The sequence below is a fragment of the Helianthus annuus genome, chromosome 16, assembly GCF_002127325.2.
Source record: "Helianthus annuus cultivar XRQ/B chromosome 16, HanXRQr2.0-SUNRISE, whole genome shotgun sequence".
In the NCBI taxonomy this organism is placed as follows: domain Eukaryota; kingdom Viridiplantae; phylum Streptophyta; class Magnoliopsida; order Asterales; family Asteraceae; genus Helianthus; species Helianthus annuus.
In genome coordinates, this window is record NC_035448.2 from 99829146 (window position 1) to 99855461 (window position 26316).

The 26316-nt window shown below is 35.4% G+C and overlaps 1 protein-coding gene and 5 long non-coding RNA genes across 9 annotated transcripts; all 6 read left to right on the forward strand.

The window, feature by feature from the left end:
• Positions 1-1514: 1514 nt before the first annotated feature.
• On the forward strand, positions 1515-2520 carry LOC118488357. Its single transcript, XR_004884358.1, has 3 exons — positions 1515-2017; positions 2100-2327; positions 2436-2520. It is a non-coding gene; the product is annotated as an uncharacterized LOC118488357 (long non-coding RNA).
• A 16-nt stretch (positions 2521-2536) lies between these two features.
• Positions 2537-3613, forward strand: LOC110917653 (proton pump-interactor 1-like). Its single transcript, XM_035985463.1, has 6 exons — positions 2537-2546; positions 2663-2670; positions 2781-2900; positions 2976-3035; positions 3158-3352; positions 3441-3613. Exons 1-6 carry the CDS (start codon positions 2537-2539, stop codon positions 3546-3548), a joined length of 501 nt encoding a protein of 166 aa, XP_035841356.1. The 3' UTR covers positions 3549-3613.
• An 843-nt stretch (positions 3614-4456) lies between these two features.
• On the forward strand, positions 4457-5819 carry LOC118488358. 2 transcript variants are annotated; one of them, XR_004884360.1, is made up of 4 exons: positions 4457-4509; positions 4695-4823; positions 5475-5594; positions 5695-5819. It is a non-coding gene; the product is annotated as an uncharacterized LOC118488358 (long non-coding RNA). The 2 variants fall into 2 exon arrangements; XR_004884359.1 differs by lacking the exon at positions 4457-4509 and having other exon boundaries at positions 4537-4823.
• Positions 5820-17321: 11502 nt separating this feature from the next.
• LOC118488359 lies at positions 17322-18768 on the forward strand. Its single transcript, XR_004884361.1, has 2 exons — positions 17322-17409; positions 18270-18768. It is a non-coding gene; the product is annotated as an uncharacterized LOC118488359 (long non-coding RNA).
• A 782-nt stretch (positions 18769-19550) lies between these two features.
• On the forward strand, positions 19551-20373 carry LOC110917124. Its single transcript, XR_002580354.2, has 4 exons — positions 19551-19659; positions 19735-19838; positions 19917-20111; positions 20200-20373. It is a non-coding gene; the product is annotated as an uncharacterized LOC110917124 (long non-coding RNA).
• A 55-nt stretch (positions 20374-20428) lies between these two features.
• Positions 20429-22588, forward strand: LOC118488360. 3 transcript variants are annotated; one of them, XR_004884363.1, is made up of 6 exons: positions 20429-20599; positions 20674-20814; positions 21201-21268; positions 21453-21587; positions 22240-22359; positions 22460-22588. It is a non-coding gene; the product is annotated as an uncharacterized LOC118488360 (long non-coding RNA). The 3 variants fall into 3 exon arrangements; XR_004884364.1 differs by lacking the exons at positions 20429-20599; positions 20674-20814 and having other exon boundaries at positions 21094-21268; positions 21453-21608; XR_004884362.1 differs by lacking the exons at positions 20429-20599; positions 20674-20814 and having other exon boundaries at positions 21104-21268.
• Positions 22589-26316: the final 3728 nt, after the last annotated feature.

A 26316-nucleotide genomic window follows, 5' to 3' on the forward strand; every position in this document is an offset into this window, starting at 1 on the left:
GGCCGCTCTTGCATTCTTCAAACCCTAATCTTCTTCATCTTCAACCCCCCAAAAGCACAAACCTGGTGAAAACCAAACCCCGCAAGACCAAAATTCAAACACTCATCTTCCTTCGTTCACCTTCTCACTCTCTCTCTCTCTCGCAAAGAGGGAAGAGGACTCAAACCGTATACACAAATCTCAGAACGAGTTAACCAGGTACGTAAATCTTTTGTTGGTTCTCCTTTTCTTCCCTGTTTCTCTTCCATTTCTTGCTTTCGTCAACTCAAGGTCATTTTTTGACATTTTCGGTTGGTTTGGTGTAGATGAAGATGGGGTGAGGAAGATGAAGATGACATTACTTTGCAGATCTGAGTCTTTTACATTCAAATCTTATGGGTTTGCGTTCAGATCTGACTGCTTCTACAGTTTCACGTTTCATCTGACTGCTTCTACAGTCTGCTTTGTGGTAGCAGGTTTATCTAGATCTGGATCTGAATCGATTTAATTTTTTTATTTGTAGAAGTTTTTTTTACAGCTTTGTTGTGGTTCGATGATGTTAGAAGGAGGTTTTCAGGTCCTTTTTGCTGGTGAGGATAGAGAGACGATGCCCTCTTTGAATCTTCGACGGCTACAAGTTAGTCTACCAGCAACCACACCTACGAAGGTGCAAGATCTAATGGATACAATCTTGAAATACCTGATCAAATGAATGGTATTTGCCTGTTTATTAAGAAACTGTTTGCTTTAATTTTTTGTATATACCAAACACAAAGAGTAAATTACACGGATGGTCCTTATGGTTTACCAAAATTTTGGATTTGGTTCCTAGCTTTCCAAAAGTACACAGATGGTCCGTGTGGTTTGCATTTTGTGTCGCATTTAGAGTATGATGTTACCATGAGTCGGTTTTCAGTAAAGTAAAGTAACTGGTATGTTGCAAATCGTTACATGTAATAATTCTATCTGTCATAAATTTTTGGTACTGCAACACTTAAGTGTGTATAGTTTAAAAGTTTGGGAATGGAGATGAAAATGATACCTGATGTTTGTTTTAAGGAGAATTTTTATCAAACCCTTGAGATTAGGGTTTTTTTTAAACCCACCCAATGTGGTGGCTTCTATATTTAATTCCAAAATGCATTTTCGTCATTGAGGTTTGGCCAGTTTTTTTGCGACTTTCGTACAAAGGTTTGTTTTTCTACATTAGGATCCAAAAGGTTTGAAATCTTGCAATTTTTAAATGAATGGTATTTGCCTGTTTATTAAAATGGCAAGATTTCCAACCTTTTGGATCTAGATGCGAAAAAACAACCCTTTGGACGAAAGTCGCAAAACTGGTCAAACCTCAGGCTCGAAAATGGCATTTTACTCTATTTTTAATTTGTGCTTCATTGCTTACTGTTTTAGTTTTTTTTTCTTGATTTTTTGCTTACATTTTGCTCGATAAAATCTGATTAGTTTGAAGATATATTTGCTGAATGATGATTAATTGATTAGTATAATCATATGTTTTGTTCATTCTTTATAGGAGGAACAACGATTCAATGATTGCAACTGTTGAATCAACAAAACTAGATTATGAATGGAGGAACGACTGAACAAAACATGTTGGAGCTGATTCATTGGCATTGGCGAAGGGATCCAGTTTGTGAGGTGCGGTGTCTTGGCGTTCCGACTGTCGACATGCGAAACCTCTGTCGCGTTCTACAAGTTTGTTCAGACAATTTTGATTCATCACTTAGGTTCTGTAAGTAGATTAAGTTAACTGTTTAAGTGAAGCATTTATGGTTAATGTTAGTTGAAATGAAAGGAGAAGACTGGTGGTAAGATTATTCTTAGGACTGGTGGTGTGTTGTATCTTTTTCGGGGTAAACATTATGATCCGCACAACAGGTCGAAATACCATGTGATTCTGTGGAAGCCTGCAACTCGGTTTACCTAAAGCTTATACAAGAATCACCGGAAGGGTTGACGAAAGAAGAAGCTGATGAGTTGAGAATGAAAGGGAAAAAACTTCCCCCGATTTGTAAACTAGGTAAAGTTTAACGTCTAGAGTTACATATTTGCGCATTGGGTTTATTATTTTCTGAGTTCTCATATATTAATGACTAAACCAGGTAAGAACGGTTGAAGAGTAGAAATGTCTCACAACTGTAGAGGATCCGGAGGTGGCGGAGGGCGCGTGGAGGTCGCGGTCGCTCTGGTGGTTCTGATTTGAAATGCTACCATTGTGGTGACATTGGCCAGTTTGCTCGTGAGTGCCGTGGTGGCGGTGGTGATAGACGCCGCCGCCGCGGCCGTAGCCCAGTCAACAGGTACCGACGGAGTCCTAGCTACGTTCAGAGGTGAGATTTCTGAAACACGAGATTATTTTTTTGTTTTGTTACTTAATTTCCATATAATGTTTATTCACTTTAGTACATGAAAATAACTTACTTTTTTGCCGGAAGCAGGAGCTACAGTCCTCGTGGCCAATCACCATCCTCGTGGCGGATCACCGCCACGCCGTAGGGTGTCACCCCTCACAAGATTAACTACATCAGGTCACCTCCGCATGGTGGAAGGTATTGACGTGGCTAGGGTACCGCCGCAAGCGGGGGATATGCTTCTGATTTTATTTAATATGTTTTCTTAGTATGCATTTAGTTTTTGTGTAATATGATTGATCAAACAACGTTAGGCTTGTCTGTTAGGGGCAGAGGTCATATATTCTGGTTTATTGACGCTTATAAAAACTGTTAATATCACTTTTATTACTTGTTTTAAAGTTTTAAACTTTAGTCGTTATGATCATTTAGGTTGGATTTGATTCTCTTTTCTTCGGCCAGATTGATTACCAAGATAAAGCTAAGCAAAAAGGGGATAAAAATCTCGAAGTTATTTGGCGGGCCTCCAAGCGTCTTGGTTCATCTTCACAAGTGTGTTTTAACTTCCGTTATTATTATCATTAAAATAAAAGAATTACTATCTAACGGTTTTATAAATCGTTACAGATTTTTGCAAGTGCTTTTCCACAAGAATATGCACCTCCACCTGGTGATTTCAACTTTGAAGTCAACAATGATTCCTCAATCATACCATTCAAGACCAGGTCAAAGTAAGAACGCCTCTTCTTCTATATACCAGTGTAAAAGTTTATTTATTAATGCTTATTATGATTCCATGTTGTTTGTAGTCTATTGGCGTTGATCTTGACGGGGTCCGCAAGGATCATCAAGCTATCAAGGCCAAACTTAAGATACTCGAGACTGAAAAGGAGGCCATAAACAATGTGATTGCTTCTTTAGAGGAGGAATTGTGTGTAGTGATCGAGAAAAAGGATAAGGCCTATCACAAAATTAGTGAGCTGAGGAATAAACGTGAAGAAGAGGTATGTTAGTATTTTCATTTAAGGCTAGATTTTGTGTTTTAGAATTTAAAATGGATGTCATCAATTTTTTCGTTTTCTGTCTTTCCAGAATACTTGCTTTTACCAAAACCGCTCCCTCTTGAACGATGCAAGAAGGCTGGCTGCAAGTAAGGATGTTAATGCCCTTATAGAGCTTTCAACCTCAGAGGTTTGTTAAACACTCCAGTTGTCTGATTTCTAAATTTTATTAATATTGGGAAGCACATTAAACGCTTATATTCGCTTATTGAACTCAGGTCGACGAATTCATGTCGGAGTGGAATAGTAATAAAGCGTTCAGGGAAGTTTTTAGCATGTGCCGCACCGGGAACACCTTTATATAATTTTTTTTGTGATCATTACATAAAATGCAGGTTGCTGAAAGATTTGAGAAGCTACGTAAAGAAGGTTGGAAACCGCGAAGAACGATTATCTTTTGCAAAATTGGGATGCAGAAGAATATGGATTGGTCTCTATCTCTCTTAACACAAATCTTAGTTAGTTTTTTTAATATTTATAATAATTGTTATGTTTTTTTTTTAAGATTGGATCGACGGAATGGGTTGAAGAAAACAGAGAAAAGTTAGCATCGAAAGTTGTTGCGTACATAAATGTCGACATTGCGGTTGCTGAGGCATCAGCCACTCCACAACTTGATCAGTTAATCACATGAGTTACAAAACAGGTAAATACATGTGGCAGTTTCAGCCTACTTACATATAAATGGCCAAACCAAAAAGTTAGTAAAAAAGAAAGCACGTTGAACGGGTCCAAAGTCGATTTCGGCTATGTTTTATCTTTAACAGACATAAAAGAAATTTATTTTAAAAGGAAACGGGTTGAATGGATTGAACGGTTCATAGTCGCCCAAGGTGTACTTTTAATGCATATAGCATCCTATAGTTCTGCATAGTTTATATCGTCTTTAACATGTGAATTCGGGTCAACGTAAGCTGACCTGACGGTTTTGTCTCATACCAAGTATGGCCTGTTACCCAACCCACCATTTTCCACCGCTAGACGTAAAAAATTAAAAAAAATCCATATTCATTCCATCTTGTCATTTTGAAGGTTCAAGATCTAGAAAACTCATCACAAACGGTTTACGATTCCTGGGTAAAAACTGCCAATATCCCGAGGTAAGTGTTCCAGAATTACTTTCCTGCCCTCTTAAGCAGCTTACCGATGAATAAAAATGAAAAAAAAAGACATAAAGTTGATGTTTGGCTTTTATAGTCAGCAGAAGTATAACGTATAATGAAAAAAAAAGACATAAAGTTGAAACACATTATCTAACAATAATTGTGTCTACTGTCTATGCCAGATTTACGCACCATCAAAGCACAACGATTACGAGTCAAAATGCTTCCCAGGGATAGATGATGCTGTTGAAAATGCAAATAAACTCAACACTAAAGAATCGTGGGGTGCGGCACAACATGAAATTTGGAGGGTATTGAGAGTTATCACGCAGGTATCATTAGTTCTATATGGTGAACTAACATAATGCTCATAGATATAGATATAACGGAACCATATAAGTTTACAAGTCACTTTTGTCCTATGAATAACTAAATGGATACAAAAAAAGATCTTTAGGAAAAAATAACAGAAACTAGATGAGTTATGTGACAGATTACCAATTAAATTATTAAGAACAAAAATTGAAGCAGTTAAAGAGTCCAGGCTGATAAAAAAAAATAAACCATAACTGCAGTAACTTTAAATGGTTTAGTTAGAATCCAACTTCAACTTATAGCTGGAAATACCCCTTTCAAATACCAAATGGTTTAGTTAGAATCCAACTTCAACTTATAATCCAAAGACTTTTTTGATATTCTTAAGTCTTTAGTTAGAATGACATCTTTTAATATATCTCAAACCTTTTCAAAAACCAAGTCATGTCAGTATCTTTTGTTTGACTTTTGTCCTTTTTTGTTTTTTTACTACTTACCGTGTACTGCTTTACAAGTCATCTCAACCTTTTCAAAAACCAAGTCATGTCAGTATCCAAGATTTTACTGTTGTCTCATGCTTGGTTTAGTCTCTATAAGTACACAAACCCTCAACTACACTCAACTGACTACTGCTTTTACATCTACAGCTGTAAAGCAAGATTTTACTGTTGTGTGAAAGAGAGCATGCTTGCTTCAGTCTCTACAAATACTTCATCAAGCTCAACACTCTACAATCACTCAACTCAGACGAATTAAACTTTCAAATTGTAAGTTTATCTCAGTTGAACTAAATCCTACTTTTAAGTCTTGCATCAATTAAACCTTCAAAACATCAACCTAACAACTTCTATTTTACTTCGATTTCAGAATATATTGACTCTTTGCATCTGGATCTTGCGTTGTTTCTCGGCTCTCACATCAAGGTTTCACATTTTTTGTCGGCTTTTTACATCTGCCTCTTGCATTATTGTAAGTTCTTCCAAATTTCTTGATTTTTTTGTAACTTTTAACTGTGGCTTTTAACTTTAGAAGGTTGTAAATGTTGAAATAACTGTGGTTTTTTGATCTGTATTGTTTAACTGCCTCTTTGTTTTTTTGGGCTGTTGATTATGAAATTCATTAGTATTACAATATGAGATGTAAAAATTCTTTAATTCAGGAATAAGTTATTATAATATGTACCATTTGGTCACAAAAACTATTATTCTTATAGAAACTTTTAAATTTGATTGATAAAAGGCTATTGCGTGAAATATCGTTTCGTTACTATTAACCAAATAACCTATATTATTAACTAAATGATCATTAATATGTTGTGTTTTCGCCTGATTTCCCTCTCTTCAATCGTCTACCAATGAATGTTCATGTTTAAAGCCTTCTCATGATACATATTCTTATTGCTCACCCAAACCTGATACATACTAAAATAAAACGTCATAAAGAGCACCATCTTTTTTAAGAGTCATTCTATTCCAACATCTTTTTTACTATTTCTTTCTCTCTATATATCTATGTATATATAAAGAGATAGAGGGGAGTTAAGGTGTGAGAATATTATCATCTTTTTCAATTAGTATTGTTGTTAACAGAGCCGGCTGAAGGGTAATTCAACTAAAGCCTTTGCTTTAGGCCACAACTCCATAAAAGGCCTTCAATTTGGATAAAAAAAATTATATATTATCTTTTGTTATTGGTTTACAGAGTTATAAAAGCATGAATGGACAAAGGAGTTTTTAGTCATTAAAGTTAGATTTTTTATTTTTAGGATTCCAACTTCATATTCTTCCTCTCATTGTTTTCTCTTTTCATATGTGTCTGTTTTTATTTACTAATATATGTTGCGTTAGTAGCTAATTTTCTATTTCTAGAAATGATTATATTAGCTTTAATTTCATGATTTACTACAAGTTTTTTATTTTTCAGCAAACATATATGCTTTGAAATTAAAATACTTCATGTAATAATAACAACATAATCTACTATTTTTTTTACAAAATATCAGTATAATATTTAAGAATACCATCATATACTTGCTTTAAAGCAACAAAAAATAATGTAAGTTATAACTAGAAAGGGCCCCACATTTATAGTTCGCTTTAGGCCTTTCAAAGTGTTGAGCCGGCCCTGGTTGTTAACACCATACCATCACATCCAATCTAAAAAAACCCAATTTTTCAAATTGTCAGATCCACTACAATGTTGGTCAAATGAGAATTAAGGTGTAATCAAAAGTTTAGGCACTTTATATATAAATAAAAATCACGTGAATTTGTTTGTTAATTGGCGACCTAATGAGATTGTGATGTATAGTAAATAAGTTGAATTTTCAATCAAATTTTCGAGAAACAAGGATCAGTTCATGTATTGGAATTAATGTTGTCGGCCACCAGTCTAAGTGGTTTTATATTTGCGGTCCTATAAGAATTAAGGGTATTAAAGTTGTCCGATCAAAGTTGTTGGATATCACAACAGTTTGTAAGGTTTTGGAAAAAGAAATTGTCTACCACTACAAACTTTGCGGCCCAATCAGCTATTGGTTTAGTGATTTTTGAGTTTGGAGTTCAAAAGTCTCAAAGGCTCAGGTCATTTGAAAGTCGGTCAGTTTGCACGTAAAAGAGTCAAGTCATCCATATTTGATCCGGGTCTTAGCTGTCCGCACAGTGTGTTAACCTTCTGTCCGCACAGTGTGTCAACCTTCTATCCGTACAGAATATTCATCCGTTCGAGTATCAGTCTTATTTAGAAAACTGATAAGTCTTTAAAACTGATTGTGTTTTTGTTTGATTGTTATCAGGTGTTTTACGATCGTTTGAAATCTTGTTTGAGAAATTCTTCAATACCGAAACATGGATACCGAGTTCTACAACGCATTTGCAACACCATCAAGTCCAGTTGCGATTGCTCAGGCCATGAATTTAGAGAACGAGACGGGAACCACTCAAAAGCCACCGAGATTGATGAGTATCGAAGAATATTATGGGTGGAAAGATCGATTCGAGAACTGGGTTCAGGCAAATCATCTTAGATCATGGGAGTGTATATTGAAGAAGTATGTGTTGCCTCGAACAAAATTGCAAGTTATCAAACAGTTATCCGAATTCACGGATCAGGAACGGGTGATGTACAAAGCCGAGAAGATGATGATCAGTTTGTTGCAGCAAGCGATCAAAGAAGATATATTCATTCTGCTACAGCACGACAAAACTGCAAAGTCGATATGGGATGCTCTTAAAGTTAAATTTGAGGGAAGCGAGAACATGATAAAGAGCAAGAAAGCGTTGCTTAAGAAAGAGTTTGATCTGTTCAGCAGCTTACCGGGAGAGGATACAAAGAAGCTGATTGAGAGATATTGTCACTTGGTGCGATCATTGTCGATGTTGGGTGTTGATAAAGATCGTGAAGAGTGGGTGGATAAGCTGGCTGATGCGTTACCTCAGAAGGAGTGGGGAACGTATTTGATGATATTGAAGAATACGGGTGTTTATGACGGGCTGACAATCTCACAGTTTATCGAAAAAATCGAAAGTCAGGATCTGGAACAGCAAAAGATCGCTAGGATGAATAGTCCGAGTGGTCAACAGGATGTGAAAATGTACTACAGGGGTAGTATTCCAACCACCGAGTCTGAGAGAAGTCCGAAAATTCAAACTGCATTCAGTGCTGGGGATTCATCAGATAACGCTGATCAGGGTTCAAACAAGAGTAGCAGCGGGTTTTCATCATTTCCGAGTGTCAATCCTAAAGAAACAAATACAAGCTTTCAGTCTCAGGGTACAAAGACTGGAAATGGATACGTGATTCAATGCAATATAGCTCTCAACCTTCCAGAAGGTCAAAGCTTTTCAGAAGACACTGCAAAAGACCATATGACACTTCTTGGTTCTGTATTGTTATCCTATGAAGGGCTTGTTGCTGGTCGGATCGGAAATCCTATGCTCACCAAAGAGGATTACGATCAGATAGACGCCGAAGAAATGGAACTCATGGATATCAAATGGTGTCTTGTAAGTGTTCTTCGACGTGCTGAGAAGTTCAAAACCATTACCGGGAGAAATGACTTTCTAGATGCTCATGTATCTACTTTAGGTTTTGATAAATCTAAAGTTACTTGTTTTCGATGCAGGGAGAAAGGCCATTTCAAACGGGAGTGCAAGGGAAGAGAAGCTAGCGGAGCATAGAATCCATTCGGAAAAGATGACTACTACCGCAAAGCTATCTATCAACAAGTTGGTCAATCTCAAGAACCACAGACGACTCATGGGAGGAAGATTGAAGATCCCAAAAGAGCATGTTTGGTAGATTTCAGCTGGAGTGATTACATATCATCTGAAGGCAAAGCAGCACGCATAATCGATCAAGATGATGAGAAACTACCGGAAGGTTTTAGTTGGGATATGTTTGTTGATGAGAAGGGAGAGTTCAAAGCATTCATTGCCAAGATTGTCCGAGAGCCAGATTTGTTTACTACATGGATGAAATCTATTGGTGTGAATGTATCTAGTGAGAATGAAAGATCTTTTACATCTGATGAAATTTCAGAAAATTCTGATGGACTTTCAGAAAGATCTGGAGAAATTTCAGAAGGTTCAGATGAAGGTTTGCAGAGTTCAGATGAAAGTGTACAGAATGAAACTATTCCAGAAAAAGAAGTGGTTTTTGATAAAACACCGTCTGATTCTGGTGTATCAGATGATGATTCTGAAAAATCGGTTCAGTTTGATCAATCACCAGATCACAGTAGCAGTGATGATGAGGAGGAGAAACATATAAATGTTGCTAAATCTCATCTTTCTCCTGAAAGTTTTCATTTCTATTTTGCAGAACGGATGGAGAAACTAAAGGAGAAAAGAGCTGCTAGAGAACAACAGAAGGAATCTGAAGATGATGTTCAGAATGTTAAAAGTGTTGCTGAAAAGATTACCGAGGTTGAGAAAGAAGAAGAAAAGGTGATCGAAGTAGAAAAGGTGATTGATGTTGTTAAGACAATTGAAGTTGAGAAGATTGTCGAAGTTGTCAAGCCTTGTGAAAAGTGCTTGGAAGCTTGCAAAGATTGTGCAGCAAAAGACGACATTATAGCTGAGTATGAGAAGAAGAAAGAGCAGTTACTGTTCAATCTCAACTATGTGAAAGAATCGTACGATGTCTTGAACAAAACAGTAACTGGTCTTCAAAAGACAAACTCAGAAAGAGAACAAGCACTGACGATGATGAATGCAGTCATGATGTCAAAGCAAAAGGCGATAAACTTCTACATCGAAGAGAGTGCTAAGTGGAAGCAAGAGTTGGAGACAGAAAAGATTGAGAATGAGAGGATTAGACGATTATTGCTAAGCTATTCTAGTTCTGATTATCTCATTGATCGTATTTACCCAACTGTTGCAGGTATGGAAGCTTTTCAAGACGAGAAGCAAAAGAAGAAGAAAGATTGTGGTAAGAAACCGACTGTTAGCTATAACAAGTGTCCGCCTCCAATTTGGGATGGGTATTCTCCTAGGAAACCAAACGAGGAGCAACTTGAGAAAGCAGTCAATATAAAGCTAAAAACCGACACAACTGACGTTTTACCCGATAACATTGATGTCACGTTTACCTCGTCCGATACCGATCATGAGTCTGAGTTAATTAAAAAGGTGGTCGATCAGGTGTTGGATACTGATGAGGAGTCCGAGTCAAAATCTGAGTTTGGAGGGTCAAATTCGTCAGTCAACAGTCAAAATTCGTCGGTTAAACGGTCTTACAGTATAGAATTTTTGTTATCAAAAGCAAATTTGGATGATGAAACATTTGAAGTTGCATACACTTTAAATGATTCGGACAAATTATACTGTGACAAAGAATTTCCAATAAGAAGTGTTCGTTTTGACATGATCAAAAAGGTTTTCAAAATGACAGAAATCAATATTTCTGAAATAAAAGATTTAAATCTTACTGAAAAACCTAAAAAGTACACTTCAAGAGTTCAACAACGTCTAAACAAGAAAAAGAGCTACAATTCTGGTCCTGGTTTTCAAAAGAAACCTAACCAAAATCGTAGCTACAAAAAGAAAGGATTAGGCTTTGTTCCACCAGAAAACTATAAAAATGATAAAAATTCTAAAACAAAAACAGAATTTGTGTCAGGTGGAAGCTCAGAAGATGAATAGAAGAAACCATTCTGGAGACAGTCAAATCAAGAGTTTCTTGCTGAAAGAAAGAAGAATGGATCTAAAGTGTTTTATCAAAGAGAGACTCGAATTTGTTACAAGTGCAATGAAGTTGGTCACATTGCATGGAACTGTTCGACAAATGCAAAAACAAAACAGGGAGTTTCTCAGAAATTAAAAGACAAAGTCGTTGATGTTGAACCACCAACCAATAGACTTAAAATTTTTGAAAATTCAAAATATGAGGTTGGTGAGTGTTCGAAGAAGAATTTTTACAAAAAGAAAGAAAAAGACAACCAAATGTGGGTTGCTAAAAAGGTTGATGTGAATGTCGGTGATGAATCTGGTTCCACAAAGACAGAAGAGCCACAGGTTGAGGAGAAAATTTCAGTGAATGATGATGAATTTCCATATTGAAATTTGAAGAAGTTAAAAAGAAAATTGGAAAAGTTGATATTTCAAAACAGTTTTACACTGAGAAAAAAGAATTTGATGTCGAGAAAACATTTAATGGAAGTGTAAAGAAAATTTTTGGAAAAATGTTGAATGGGAAAGCGAAGGGGGTTAAAGACTTTTACGCAACTAAAAAGGCAACATACAACCCCACTGCGCAAGAGTTGAAATCCATCAAGTCTGAAAAGACTTGGATGGAAGTCTACTTCCCATGATAGTCTTAGGACTACGCCGGAGATCCCAAGTTTATATCGTGGATCAGGAATCGGTATCATTCTTGTGTTTGAAAAGTTTGTGTAAAAGATTTTGAATAGTGTTTGAATTTTACAGGTTAAAGGACTACGCCGGAGCTTCCAGGTTGGTAATTGAGAAGCAGGAATCGGCATCTTTCTGTCTAATCTTACAAGTGGTAAAGAGGTTTCTTGTAGATGTCTCATTCCTACAGGAAAACCTACAAATGGTTTGTGATTGGATTTACTTACAAGTGGTAGTTGATTAGTTATAATTTGAAGAGATTATGTTTACAAGTGATGCAGAGGTTTCTGAACTGCAAATGGTAAATCAGGGACATTAAGTTGTACTTGATTTACTATTCATATGAGATTGATAAACAAGATGATGAACCATATCCCCATGCTTCATAAGTGGTAAACTTAAAAATGGTGAACACAAACTCATTTTCCGGAAAAATCATTTTGATTAAAACAAACTTAAGTGTTTTGAAATCTAAATGAGAAAATGGTTTGTTGAAAGGGGGAGTTCAGATTGTTTATGCCTAGTGAATGGAGATTTGATGTGATTCGATATCAGTTGTCAAGTTTCTGTACAGTTTGTGTTGATTTCTATGTTTTCAAGTGGGTCAATAGTCTAGTAGTTTTCAAATTTCCTTTGAAATGTGTTTGCATTTTAGGGGGAGTAGAAAATTTCAGAAAATCCAAAAACATTAGAAAAATTTGAAAAAGACAAAAACATGATAAAATTTAAAAAATGAGTTTCGTTGTGAAAAAAGGAAATGATAGTACATCAGTGGACTGTCACAACATGCTAAAGATTTGAAACGTTAATAGGTGATAACAGTCTTACTGTGGATATGTCAGTAGGTTTTTACACATTTAGTAAACTGTGACGAGATATAAATCTAAAAGTTCAAACTTGCTTGTTCTGTGGGTTAACACAAACTTGGATATATAGGTAATCCTTGAAATCTTGTTTGAAAGGTCCCTTATTCTGAGATACTAGGTCTTTATGCTCAGTGATATCTGGGGTATTATCCCGGGACTTCTGCTGTATGGAAGTACTGACCTAGTCCCCGGATAATGCTTTCTGCAAAAAGCTTGAAACATAGCTTCACCCTCAGCATGCTGATGAAACAATAAAATTGATAGTCGCTGCTGTTGAAATTAAAAGATACTCTAAAGGGGACACACCAAAAGTCGAAGCCGTCATCTCTCTGCGTATACGGAAGTATCGACCTGAGCTCTCACGGCCCTCGCATCTAACCCCTATACAGATATCAGCTTTGGTATACTCACCTGTAAGACTGAATATTGGGATCTGGATACGGGAGTATATTCAAGTAGTGGGACACACGGATAAGTTTAAGTTCTTAAAACATTAATATCGTATCTCGGATCAGTTGAACTTTGTGTGAAAATTTCAGTGGACCGATATACTGACAATCTAGGTAAATTGTTTAGAACTGAAAATGTAATCTAGCCTAACGGTGTTAGTGACATGTCTCATAAACTGATATGATCCTCTTACACGAACTCACAAAAATCTGTTTGTAAATATTTCATTGTCTGCATTTCATTTCTTTACATTGAAAAATCCAAAAAGATTTTGTGTGTGTTTTAGCATAAATTTTGAAAAATTCAAAAAGATTTTCGACAAACTGATGTTGGAAAGCTGATTATCAAAATTCCGAGTGCTAAACATGATGACATTGTTGTGAGGGGGAGTGCTTCTAATTGTCAAAATATGTTTTTAAATCAAAAATGGTTCATCATATGTGAATGATCTGAGAGAGAGTTAGTGTTGGTGCATGCAAATTGTTAAAATTAGAAAATTTACTTCTGGGTTAAGAATGTGTAGGTGTAGCCAGGTTTCGGATTCAGTGGACATAGCTAAAGCCAGGCATCAAGATTGATCATGTGAAGGCCAGACAATGATCCTGAAGATGTTGTTGAAGAACAAAGAAATACTAGCAAATCGATAGGGGGAGTCTGAATACAGAGAGAGAGAGGGAGAAGCTCAGAGGACTGATAAAGATTGAAGATTTGAAGACTCGACACTTAAGACTCGTCAACATCTGAGGGGGAGTCTGTTAGTGCAGTCATCTGTCGTCTTCGTCTTAATATCGAGTCTCGGTCTCGGTGCGGGTGCGGATCTGATCAAGCATGACATCACATGTGACATCACATAGGTGACATCACAAGTGACATCACCTAGGTGACATCACATGAGATGTCATGAAATAGAAAACTGAATGTTAGCCTCACATAAGACAAAAGTCATTTTGGTCCTATTAGAAGTGACCGTTTGAAGGCCCAATCAGGTGGTTCCATTTGAAAGCCCAACAGTTTTGTGAAAGAAGCCCATTTGAATGTTGACCGTTTGAGAAGCTGTCGTTTGAAGACGTCCATTTGAATGTTGATCGTTTGAGATGTAACCGTTTGAATAGTTGACCGTTTGAATGGTTTCAAACGATAGGTTGTGTGCTATAAATAGTGTTCAAACGAGTTCATTTGTAACGATAGGGTCAGTTGATACCGAAGTGCTGCCGGTATTTCCTCTCGCTGTAAACACTGTTAATTGAATATAAAAGAGGATTAAAGTGATTTTCTAGCTGTTTTCAAGTTCGTTTCTTAGTTTCCGCCTCTGAAACGTACGAGAGCTCTTCCGAACGACTCATTCAGGTCGAAACCGATCCTACAACCAGCGTTGACGCGGGCCGCGTAGGTTCCGGTCTTGTGTTACGCGGGCCGCGAGAAACCCAAGATCAGCCCCTATAAAAGGAGGCACCGGGCCTTTAGTCGAATTCATTCAGTTTTCTTTTCTCAATCTCAATTTCTAAAGTGTAGGCATTATACTCGGGTCTAATACCCCCTAAATAGTGAGGTTCTGCTACGATGTAAGTATCATAACCCCTGGAGACATATTAGATACTCTGCCCGATTGATCTAGGGTTCCGTAACGGCTGTCGTGGTTCTGCCCGACGTAGTCGTTGGAATGCCGTCTCGGGGAGGGTATTACTAATGTTAAAATGGGTTATTATACTAACACACGTGCATTTTGTAATTTATAGATTATTCCCAGGAAATCCTTACTGAAAACCCTAAGATAGCAATGTGAGTAATCTCCTTTTTGTAAACAGTTTTTACAAAACCTTAAATATTTTACAATGCAATTTAGCAGTGATTGAGTCTTTGTAATTCTACGATTACTTCCGGTATGTTGGGGTTTTGTATACAAAATGTGAGTAATGTTACCATTGGACGAAGAGTTAGCCAATGTGTAATATGATCCACCAGTCAGGATTGACAGTACAGAATGAGTAATTGGGTAGATGCAAACATTGTAATCGCTCTCAATACTATTTAAATTAATAAAACTTTTCTTGATTAAACTGAGATTCACTCACCAGTATTTCCCACTGACAAAATGTTTTTAAACGTGTTTCAGGTAACACAATGTGAAAGCCAATTAGAAGCCACCTGGACAGCACTGAAGGCTTGGAAAAGTGGCTATAAAAGTTACCTAAATAAAAGAAGGCGTTTATTAAAATAAAATGGGATTTATTCCTATGAATCAGTTTGTAATGAAAACTTGGGTTTATCCCAATATGTTTAATTATATAAAATATGGTGTTTTACTCTGATAAAATATTTCCTAACTAGGGTCCTGATGTAATTTCCGCTGCCAAATAAATAAACACCAATACCATCTGACTGGTTCGCGGCTCCCGCTCCCAGGATAGGGTCAGGGGCCGTGACATAAACCACTAATCTCAACATAAAAAGTCTACTAATGTGATGTATTTTGTGTTGATCATGTTGTTTAGATCTAAACATGATGATCTAAACATCAAGATGGTTAGATCTTATCAAGATCATCATCCACATAATCCTTGGACTTTACCTCAATATAAAAGTGATTTTTAACATGTTATGACTTTTATAAAGGTTAAACACCATGATTTACACTATGATGGTTTTAAAAAGTGTGTTAATCAATGTGTTTAGACAAAAGATCAAGACCTTAAAGTGTGTTAAATATGATGGTGTAAGTAATCTTGTTAAAATATTTAAAAGTGTTATCATATTGTTATTAAAAATATATAAAGTTCAAGGATTATGAGGATAATTATTTGTGAAATATTACTTGAAAAAGTGGGTTTTGAAACTTGAATTGAGATTGTTTGTGATTAAGGGGCTTAAACATGGATTAAATACGTTTTTAAAACATGGAAAACGCCATAGTTTAGTGTGATAAACGGGGTGATTAACGAGGCTAAACGCGATTAGTGACCTTAATCGTGATTAAGGAAGTTTTAATGAAAAGGTTTTAGCCCTAATCTTCCAAGGATTTAATAAACACTTATATATATTTTTGTAAGTTAAAAAGGGTATTATATATATATACACACACACTTTAGGGATAAAAATATATGTATATATTTTATCACCATCATATGTGTATGTGTATAAATACATTAGGATCATAGTAACCAAATACAAAAAAATACCCCATACATGAAGGCTTTAAAAATGCTTAAACGTACGAAAATGGACAGGAAACTTCATGTATACCTTTATCAGAAAATAATACACAAAAATATGCACATATGAAACACCTTTACATGATAACCTTAAACGAGACGCGAGCAACAGACAATTGGACATCGGACGAACCGTACAAAAACATATATAATGACAAGATAATAATATATATATTAAACCGACGCGAAACATATTATAAGCACTATAACGAACCTAAAACGTCATCACCGGCAACGATCATCCTAGAGTCATGACGAGGAGCGTGCACATATCACGGACGACATTTGGTCACTGTCGACACAAGGATATATATATATATATATCTATACTACTTTATAAAGCATATAGGAAGGATAGAATGGTCATTTGCCACTTTACAAGTCTTTGAAGCCCATTGTACAAACCTATTAAGCACAAAGGGTTGAAAAACCCATTCAACACACGCGGAGCTTGAACCGGATATTCTTGACCCGTATTTTATATTCCGGATCCAATATAATGTTCGTATCTCTCTCCAAACCCTATTCATTTCATTCGGCCGCTCTTGCATTCTTCAAACCCTAATCTTCTTCATCTTCAACCCCCCAAAAGCACAAACCTGGTGAAAACCAAACCCCGCAAGACCAAAATTCAAACACTCATCTTCCTTCGTTCACCTTCTCACTCTCTCTCTCTCTCTCTCTCTCTCTCTCTCTCTCTCGCAAAGAGGGAAGAGGACTCAAACCGTATACACAAATCTCAGAACGAGTTAACCAGGTACGTAAATCTTTTGTTGGTTCTCCTTTTCTTCCCTGTTTCTCTTCCATTTCTTGCTTTCGTCAACTCAAGGTCATTTTTTGACATTTTCGGTTGGTTTGGTGTAGATGAAGATGGGGTGAGGAAGATGAAGATGACATTACTTTGCAGATCTGAGTCTTTTACATTCAAATCTTATGGGTTTGCGTTCAGATCTGACTGCTTCTACAGTTTCACGTTTCATCTGACTGCTTCTACAGTCTGCTTTGTGGTAGCAGGTTTATCTAGATCTGGATCTGAATCAATTTAATTTTTTTTATTTGTAGAAGTTGTTTTTACAGCTTTGTTGTGGTTCGATGATGTTAGAAGGAGGTTTTCAGGTCCTTTTTGCTGGTGAGGATAGAGAGACGATGCCCTCTTTGAATCTTCGACGGCTACAAGTTAGTCTACCAGCAACCACACCTACGAAGGTACAAGATCTAATGGATACAATCTTGAAATACCTGATCAAATGAATGGTATTTGCCTGTTTATTAAGAAACTGTTTGCTTTAATTTTTTGTATATACCAAACACAAAGAGTAAATTACACGGATGGTCCTTATGGTTTACCAAAATTTTGGATTTGGTTCCTAGCTTTCCAAAAGTACACAGATGGTCCGTGTGGTTTGCATTTTGTGTCGCATTTAGAGTATGATGTTACCATGAGTCGGTTTTCAGTAAAGTAACTGGTATGTTGCAAATCGTTACATGTAATAATTCTATCTGTCATAAATTTTTGGTACTGCAACACTTAAGTGTGTATAGTTTAAAAGTTTGGGAATGGAGATGAAAGTGATACCTGATGTTTGTTTTAAGGAGAATTTTTATCAAACCCTTGAGATTAGGGTTTTTTTTAAACCCACCCAATGTGGTGGCTTCTATATTTAATTCCAAAATGCATTTTCGTCATTGAGGTTTGGCCAGTTTTTTTGCGACTTTCGTCCAAAGGTTTGTTTTTCTACATTAGGATCCAAAAGGTTTGAAATCTTGCAATTTTTAAATGAATGGTATTTGCCTGTTTATTAAAATGGCAAGATTTCCAACCTTTTGGATCTAGATGCGAAAAAACAACCCTTTGGACGAAAGTCGCAAAACTGGTCAAACCTCAGGCTCGAAAATGGCATTTTACTCTATTTTTAATTTGTGCTTCATTGCTTACTGTTTTAGTTTTTTTTTTCTTGATTTTTTGCTTACATTTTGCTCGATAAAATCTGATTAGTTTGAAGATATATTTGCTGAATGATGATTAATTGATTAGTATAATCATATGTTTTGTTCATTCTTTATAGGAGGAACAAAGATTCAATGATTGCAACTGTTGAATCAACAAAACTAGATTATGAATGGAGGAACGACTGAACAAAACATGTTGGCGCTGATTCATTGGCATTGGCGAAGGGATCCAGTTTGTGAGGTGCGGTGTCTTGGCGTTCCGACTGTCGACATGCGAAACCTCTGTCGCGTTCTACAAGTTTGTTCAGACAATTTTGATTCATCACTTAGGTTCTGTAAGTAGATTAAGTTAACTGTTTAAGTGAAGCATTTATGGTTAATGTTAGTTGAAATGAAAGGAGAAGACTGGTGGTAAGATTCTTCTTAGGACTGGTGGTGTGTTGTATCTTTTTCGGGGTAAACATTATGATCCGCACAACAGGTCGAAATACCATGTGATTCTATGGAAGCCTGCAACTCGGTTTACCTAAAGCTTATACAAGAATCACCGGAAGGGTTGACGAAAGAAGAAGCTGATGAGTTGAGAATGAAAGGGAAAAAACTTCCCCCGATTTGTAAACTAGGTAAAGTTTAACGTCTAGAGTTACATATTTGCGCATTGGGTTTATTATTTTCTGAGTTCTCATATATTAATGACTAAACCAGGTAAGAACGGTTGAAGAGTAGAAATGTCTCACAACTGTAGAGGATCCGGAGGTGGCGGAGGGCGTGTGGAGGTCGTGGTCGCTCTGGTGGTTCTGATTTGAAATGCTACCATTGTGGTGACGTTGGCCAGTTTGCTCGTGAGTGCCGTGGTGGCGGTGGTGATAGACGCCGCCGCCGCGGCCGTAGCCCAGTCAACAGGTACCGACGGAGTCCTAGCTACGTTCAGAGGTGAGATTTCTGAAACACGAGATTATTTTTTTGTTTTGTTACTTAATTGCCATATAATGTTTATTCACTTTAGTACATGAAAATAACTTACTTTTTTGCCGGAAGCAGGAGCTACAGTCCTCGTGGCCAATCACCATCCTCGTGGCGGATCACCGCCACGCCGTAGGGTGTCACCCCTCACAAGATTAACTACATCAGGTCACCTCCGCATGGTGGAAGGTATTGACGTTGGTAGGGTACCGCCGCAAGCGGGGGATATGCTTCTGATTTTATTTAATATGTTTTCTTAGTATGCATTTAGTTTTTGTGTAATATGATTGATCAAACAACGTTAGGCTTGTCTGTTAGGGGCAGAGGTCATATATTCTGGTTTATTGACGCTTATAAAAACTGTTAATATCACTTTTATTACTTGTTTTAAAGTTTTAAACTTTAGTCGTTATGATCATTTAGGTTGGATTTGATTCTCTTTTCTTCGGCCGGATTGATTACCAAGATAAAGCTAAGCAAAAAGGGGATAAAAATCTCGAAGTTATTTGGCGGGCCTCCAAGCGTCTTGGTTCATCTTCACAGGTGTGTTTTAACTTCCGTTATTATTATCATTAAAATAAAAGAATTACTATCTAACGGTTTTATAAATCGTTACAGATTTTTGCAAGTGCTTTTCCACAAGAATATGCACCTCCACCTGGTGATTTCAACTTTGAAGTCAACAATGATTCCTCAATCGTACCATTCAAGACCAGGTCAAAGTAAGAACGCCTCTTCTTCTATATACCAGTGTAAAAGTTTATTTATTAATGCTTATTATGATTCCATGTTGTTTGTAGTCTATTGGCGTTGATCTTGACGGGGTCCGCAAGGATCATCAAGCTATCAAGGCCAAACTTAAGATACTCGAGACTGAAAAGGAGGCCATAAACAATGTGATTGCTTCTTTAGAGGAGGAATTGTGTGTAGTGATCGAGAAAAAGGATAAGGCCTATCACAAAATTAGTGAGCTGAGGAATAAACGTGAAGAAGAGGTATGTTAGTATTTTCATTTAAGGCTAGATTTTGTGTTTTAGAATTTAAAATGGATGTCATCAATTTTTTCGTTTTCTGTCTTTCCAGAATACTTGCTTTTACCAAAACCGCTCCCTCTTGAACGATGCAAGAAGGCTGGCTGCAAGTAAGGACGTTAATGCCCTTATAGAGCTTTCAACCTCAGAGGTTTGTTAAACACTCCAGTTGTCTGATTTCTAAATTTTATTAATATTGGGAAGCACATTAAACGCTTATATTCGCTTATTGAACTCAGGTCGACGAATTCATGTCGGAGTGGAATAGTAATAAAGCGTTCAGGGAAGTTTTTAGCATGTGCCGCACCGGGAACACCTTTATATAATTTTTTTTTGTGATCATTACATAAAATGCAGGTTGCTGAAAGATTTGAGAAGCTACGTAAAGAAGGTTGGAAACCGCGAAGAACGATTATCTTTTGCAAAATTGGGATGCAGAAGAATATGGATTGGTCTCTATCTCTCTTAACACAAATCTTAGTTAGTTTTTTTAATATTTATAATAATTATTATGTTTTTTTTTAAGATTGGATCGACGGAATGGGTTGAAGAAAACAGAGAAAAGTTAGCATCGAAAGTTGTTGCGTACATAAATGTCGACATTGCGGTTGCTGAGGCATCAGCCACTCCACAACTTGATCAGTTAATCACATGAGTTACAAAACAGGTAAATACATGTGGCAGTTTCAGCCTACTTACATATAAATGGCCAAACCAAAAAGTTAGTAAAAAAGAAAGCACGTTGAACGGGTCCAAAGTCGATTTCGGCTATGTTTTATCTTTAACAGACATAAAAGAAATTTATTTTAAAAGGAAACGGGTTGAATGGATTGAACGGTTCATAGTCGCCCAAGGTGTACTTTTAATGCATATAGCATCCTATAGTTCTGCATAGTTTATATCGTCTTTAACATGTGAATTCGGGTCAACGTAAGCTGACCTGACGGTTTTGACTCATACCAAGTATGGCCTGTTACCCAACCCACCATTTTCCACCGCTAGACGTAAAAAATTAAAAAAAATCCATATTCATTCCATCTTGTCATTTTGAAGGTTCAAGATCTAGACAACTCATCACAAACGGTTTACGATTCCTGGGTAAAAACTGCCAATATCCCGAGGTAAGTGTTCCAGAATTACTTTCCTGCCCTCTTAAGCAGCTTACCGATGAATAAAAATGAAAAAAAAAGACATAAAGTTGATGTTTGGCTTTTATAGTCAGCAGAAGTATAACGTATAATGAAAAAAAAGACATAAAGTTGAAACACATTATCTAACAATAATTGTGTCTACTGTCTATGCCAGATTTACGCACCATCAAAGCACAACGATTACGAGTCAAAATGCTTCCCAGGGATAGGGATAGATGATGCTGTTGAAAATGCAAATAAACTCAACACTAAAGAATCGTGGGGTGCGGCACAACATGAAATTTGGAGGGTATTGAGAGTTATCACGCAGGTATCATTAGTTCTATATGGTGAACTAACATAATGCTCATAGATATAGATATAACGGAACCATATAAGTTTACAAGTCACTTTTGTCCTATGAATAACTAAATGGATACAGAAAAAGATCTTTAGGAAAAAATAACAGAAACTAGATGAGTTATGTGACAGATTACCAATTAAATTATTAAGAACAAAAATTGAAGCAGTTAAAGAGTCCAGGCTGATAAAAAAAATAAACCATAACTGCAGTAACTTTAAATGGTTTAGTTAGAATCCAACTTCAACTTATAGCTGGAAATACCCCTTTCAAATACCAAATGGTTTAGTTAGAATCCAACTTCAACTTATAATCCAAAGACTTTTTTGATATTCTTAAGTCTTTAGTTAGAATGATATCTTTTAATATATCTCAAACCTTTTCAAAAACCAAGTCATGTCAGTATCTTTTGTTTGACTTTTGTCCTTTTTTGTTTTTTTTTACTACTTACCGTGTACTGCTTTACAAGTCATCTCAACCTTTTCAAAAACCAAGTCATGTCAGTATCCAAGATTTTACTGTTGTCTCATGCTTGGTTTAGTCTCTATAAGTACACAAACCCTCAACTACACTCAACTGACTACTGCTTTTACATCTACAGCTGTAAAGCAAGATTTTACTGTTGTGTGAAAGAGAGCATGCTTGCTTCAGTCTCTACAAATACTTCATCAAGCTCAACACTCTACAATCACTCAACTCAGACGAATTAAACTTTCAAATTGTAAGTTTATCTCAGTTGAACTAAATCCTACTTTTAAGTCTTGCATCAATTAAACCTTCAAAACATCAACCTAACAACTTCTATTTTACTTCGATTTCAGAATATATTGACTCTTTGCATCTGGATCTTGCGTTGTTTCTCGGCTCTCACATCAAGGTTTCACATTTTTTGTCGGCTTTTTACATCTGCCTCTTGCATTATTGTAAGTTCTTCCAAATTTCTTGGTTTTTTTGTAACTTTTAACAGTGGCTTTTAACTTTAGAAGGTTGTAAATGTTGAAATAACTGTGGTTTTTTGATCTGTATTGTTTAACTGCCTCTTTGTTTTTTTGGGCTGTTGATTATGAAATTCATTAGTATTACAATATGAGATGTAAAAATTCTTTAATTCAGGAATAAGTTATTATAATATGTACCATTTGGTCACAAAAACTATTATTCTTATAGAAACTTTTAAATTTGATTGATAAAAGGCTATTGCGTGAAATATCATTTCGTTACTATTAACCAAATAACCTATATTATTAACTAAATGATCATTAATATGTTGTGTTTTCGCCTGATTTCCCTCTCTTCAATCGTCTACCAATGAATGTTCATGTTTAAAGCCTTCTCATGATACATATTCTTATTGCTCACCCAAACCTGATACATACTAAAATAAAACGTCATAAAGAGCACCATCTTTTTTAAGAGTCATTCTATTCCAACATCTTTTTTACTATTTCTTTCTCTCTATATATCTATGTATATATAAAGAGATAGAGGGGAGTTAAGGTGTGAGAATATTATCATCTTTTTCAATTAGTATTGTTGTTAACAGAGCCGGCTGAAGGGTAATTCAACTAAAGCCTTTGCTTTAGGCCACAACTCCATAAAAGGCCTTCAATTTGGATAAAAAAATTATATATTATCTTTTGTTATTGGTTTACAGAGTTATAAAAGTATGAATGGACAAAGGAGTTTTTAGTCATTAAAGTTAGATTTTTTATTTTTAGGATTCCAACTTCATATTCTTCCTCTCATTGTTTTCTCTTTTCATATGTGTCTGTTTTTATTTACTAATATATGTTGCGTTAGTAGCTAATTTTCTATTTCTAGAAATGATTATATTAGCTTTAATTTCATGATTTACTACAAGTTTTTTATTTTTCAGCAAACATATATGCTTTGAAATTAAAATACTTCATGTAATAATAATAACATAATCTACTATTTTTTTTTACAAAATATCAGTATAATATTTAAGAATACCATCATATACTTGCTTTAAAGCAACAAAAAATAATGTAAGTTATAACTAGAAAGGGCCCCACATTTATAGTTCGCTTTAGGCCTTTCAAAGTGTTGAGCCGGCCCTGGTTGTTAACACCATACCATCACATCCAATCTAAAAAAACCCTCCAATAAATACTTATCTTATGGCACTTTACCCGTAATTTATTTAAACGACTATTTTTTTATTCTTTAATTTTCACTACTAATTTTAAAAATTATAAAACATTTTTTGCTTAAAATATTCCATACCCGATTTTTTCATTAACAGTAAAACCAAAAAGATAACTTAAAATATCATTTTTATAAGAATGATTCAATAAAATATAAAAACGTCAAATCGTTAATAGTTAGTGTTCATTTTCTAAAGTTCATTTCGAATGTAAAATGTTCTTTTATCAAAACTGAAAAGTTAATTAAATATTATTGTATGTGAACAATAAATATAGGGTAAAAGCTAAAACAAACTTTTCAAGAAAAGTTAACTAAATATTATTGTATGTGAACAATTAAATATTATTGCATGAAGGTTGATAGTTAAATGCGGATATATGGTGATGTTGAGTATAGTGGTTATTAAGATGAATCGTGGTTTCCTTTTCTTGAATCGGCGTCTGGTTTAGCGGAAGGATAATATAATTAGTTTTATCGGTTTTCTTGAAATTTTGGTGGGCGGGCACGTCGGTTTGCAAATATTCACTCAAATTAGTGTTAATATTTTTAGTGTTAATTCCGATGTTAACATTAAATTTAGTATGCAAATATTCACTCAAATTAGTGTTAATATTTTTCATTGTAACCATTTAAATTGATGTACTTTTACTTTATAGACTTACAAAATCTTTATCTTTTTAAATATTTAAAACGCTAATATATGTTTTTAGATTTTAATAATTAATATATGATTATAACAATTAATATATTATTATCGGTTATCTTTGTCTTTAGCATTAAAATCTATTCTATAAATTTTAAATTTTAAATTTAATATTATCAATAAAAACAAAATGATTGTTACTAGAAGATGTTAAAAAGGGCACACGTTTTATCCAATAATCATGTAATTTAATATATGGGCTTCCCCTCATACGGGCCTATCCTCAGGCACAAAAGGGCGTGTTCAGCACTTGCTTCCATTTCTTTTGGTCAAAAAAATATAAATCCAATAAACATCTGACTTAACTTTGATGTTATAAATGTTACAATAAAAGATTTTGTTTTTAAATTTACACAATCCTTGTGTTTCAGTTTACTTTGATGTTAATTTTTAACATGGTAAGAAAATTGATCTTTATATCCAATAAAAATTGTATGTTTAAGTTTACACAATCCTTTTTTTTATATTTAATCAAACTATTTTTATTTGCTTTAAAATTGATCTTTATATACAATCAAAATTGTATTTTTCAGTTTATAAATCACTCCAAACAAATATCAATTGTGAGGTATGGGTGGTGGTTATCCAATTCCCATTGAACCACAAGGATCAACAAACCCACCTTTGGTGTCAAACCCACCTCCGGTGTCAAACCCACCTCCGGTGTCAAACCCACCTCCGGTGGCAAACCCTCATCCGGTGACAAACCTTGAACACGATGATCCATTTGGTTGGACGGATGAAGAGTTGAATTGGGCGTATGACTATACATTCGCTCAACTACAATTTGGTGGACTACAAATTGAGGAGGGGCATCATCGTCCGGTGGTAAACACTCCTATACTGCCTATGCATCCTCCACCTTCAAACCCCCCTTATGTGGAAAACCACAGTCAAACACAAGAACTACCGAGCTGGGCTGAAGGGTACGAAACTGACCCTGGGGCGGTTTACGAACCACCATTGGATGAAGAAATGGTTTGGGAACCTTAGAACAATTTTGATGATGACTGTAGTTTTTTTTTCTCGAATTAGTTTGAATCTTAATTATGTAAGTTTTAATTATGTATTACTTTAAATTTAAATTTGTTGTTGTTTAATTTTAATCATGTTTTAGTTTAAATTTAAGTTTCTGGAGTTTTTATTTTTTTAGTTAACTAACATTAAACACTTAATAGGATATGTCTATCATTTTTCCGTTGAAGAATTTTCATCATTGACAAATGATAGAGCATGGTATAATATAATCTTTGTTAAGGTGGAGTTTATTTGGCATGACGTCGATGAAAAGAGATTAGTGGTTATTTTTCTTGATCAACACGTAAGAACATTATTTTAATTTACTTTGTGTTATACGAGTAAGCGTTTTTCCACCACTAAATTTCTTTTCTTTTTAGAGACAAAAAATTGTTGCGTTCGTACCACAACATTTGATACACATATATAATGACGCGGCATTGATGGGTGGTTTTTTTTCCTTAAATCATTTCCAAATTGAGAATCTCAAATATCATGAGTACCCAAAGTACCAGAATTACGTGTTAGTTTGGTCCGAGAAAAAAATTGTCATCAACGAATATACAAAGCTTTCTTCACTTATGCTTACGATTCCAAGGGGTGCTTCTTTATATCCATTGGTCCCTTCCATTATAGAATTGAAGCATGACAGGAGACCTCAAAAAATTATTGTTGGTACATATAAATTCTCTATCTATATTTTTTTATTAAATATATAAAAGTTTATATATGTATGTATAATATAGTGTATACGATTTGGCTGATTTTGTTATAGATGTGGTTGGGAGA

What these genes read in the sequence shown, in the direction of transcription:
- LOC110917653 (XM_035985463.1), top strand. An exon ending in GTCTTGGTTCATCTTCACAA is followed by an intron (nt 2,901 to 2,975) that starts GTGTGTTTTAAC and finishes AAATCGTTACAG; the next exon opens with ATTTTTGCAAGTGCTTTTCC. An exon ending in CTGGTGATTTCAACTTTGAA is followed by an intron (nt 3,036 to 3,157) that starts GTCAACAATGAT and finishes TGTTGTTTGTAG; the next exon opens with TCTATTGGCGTTGATCTTGA.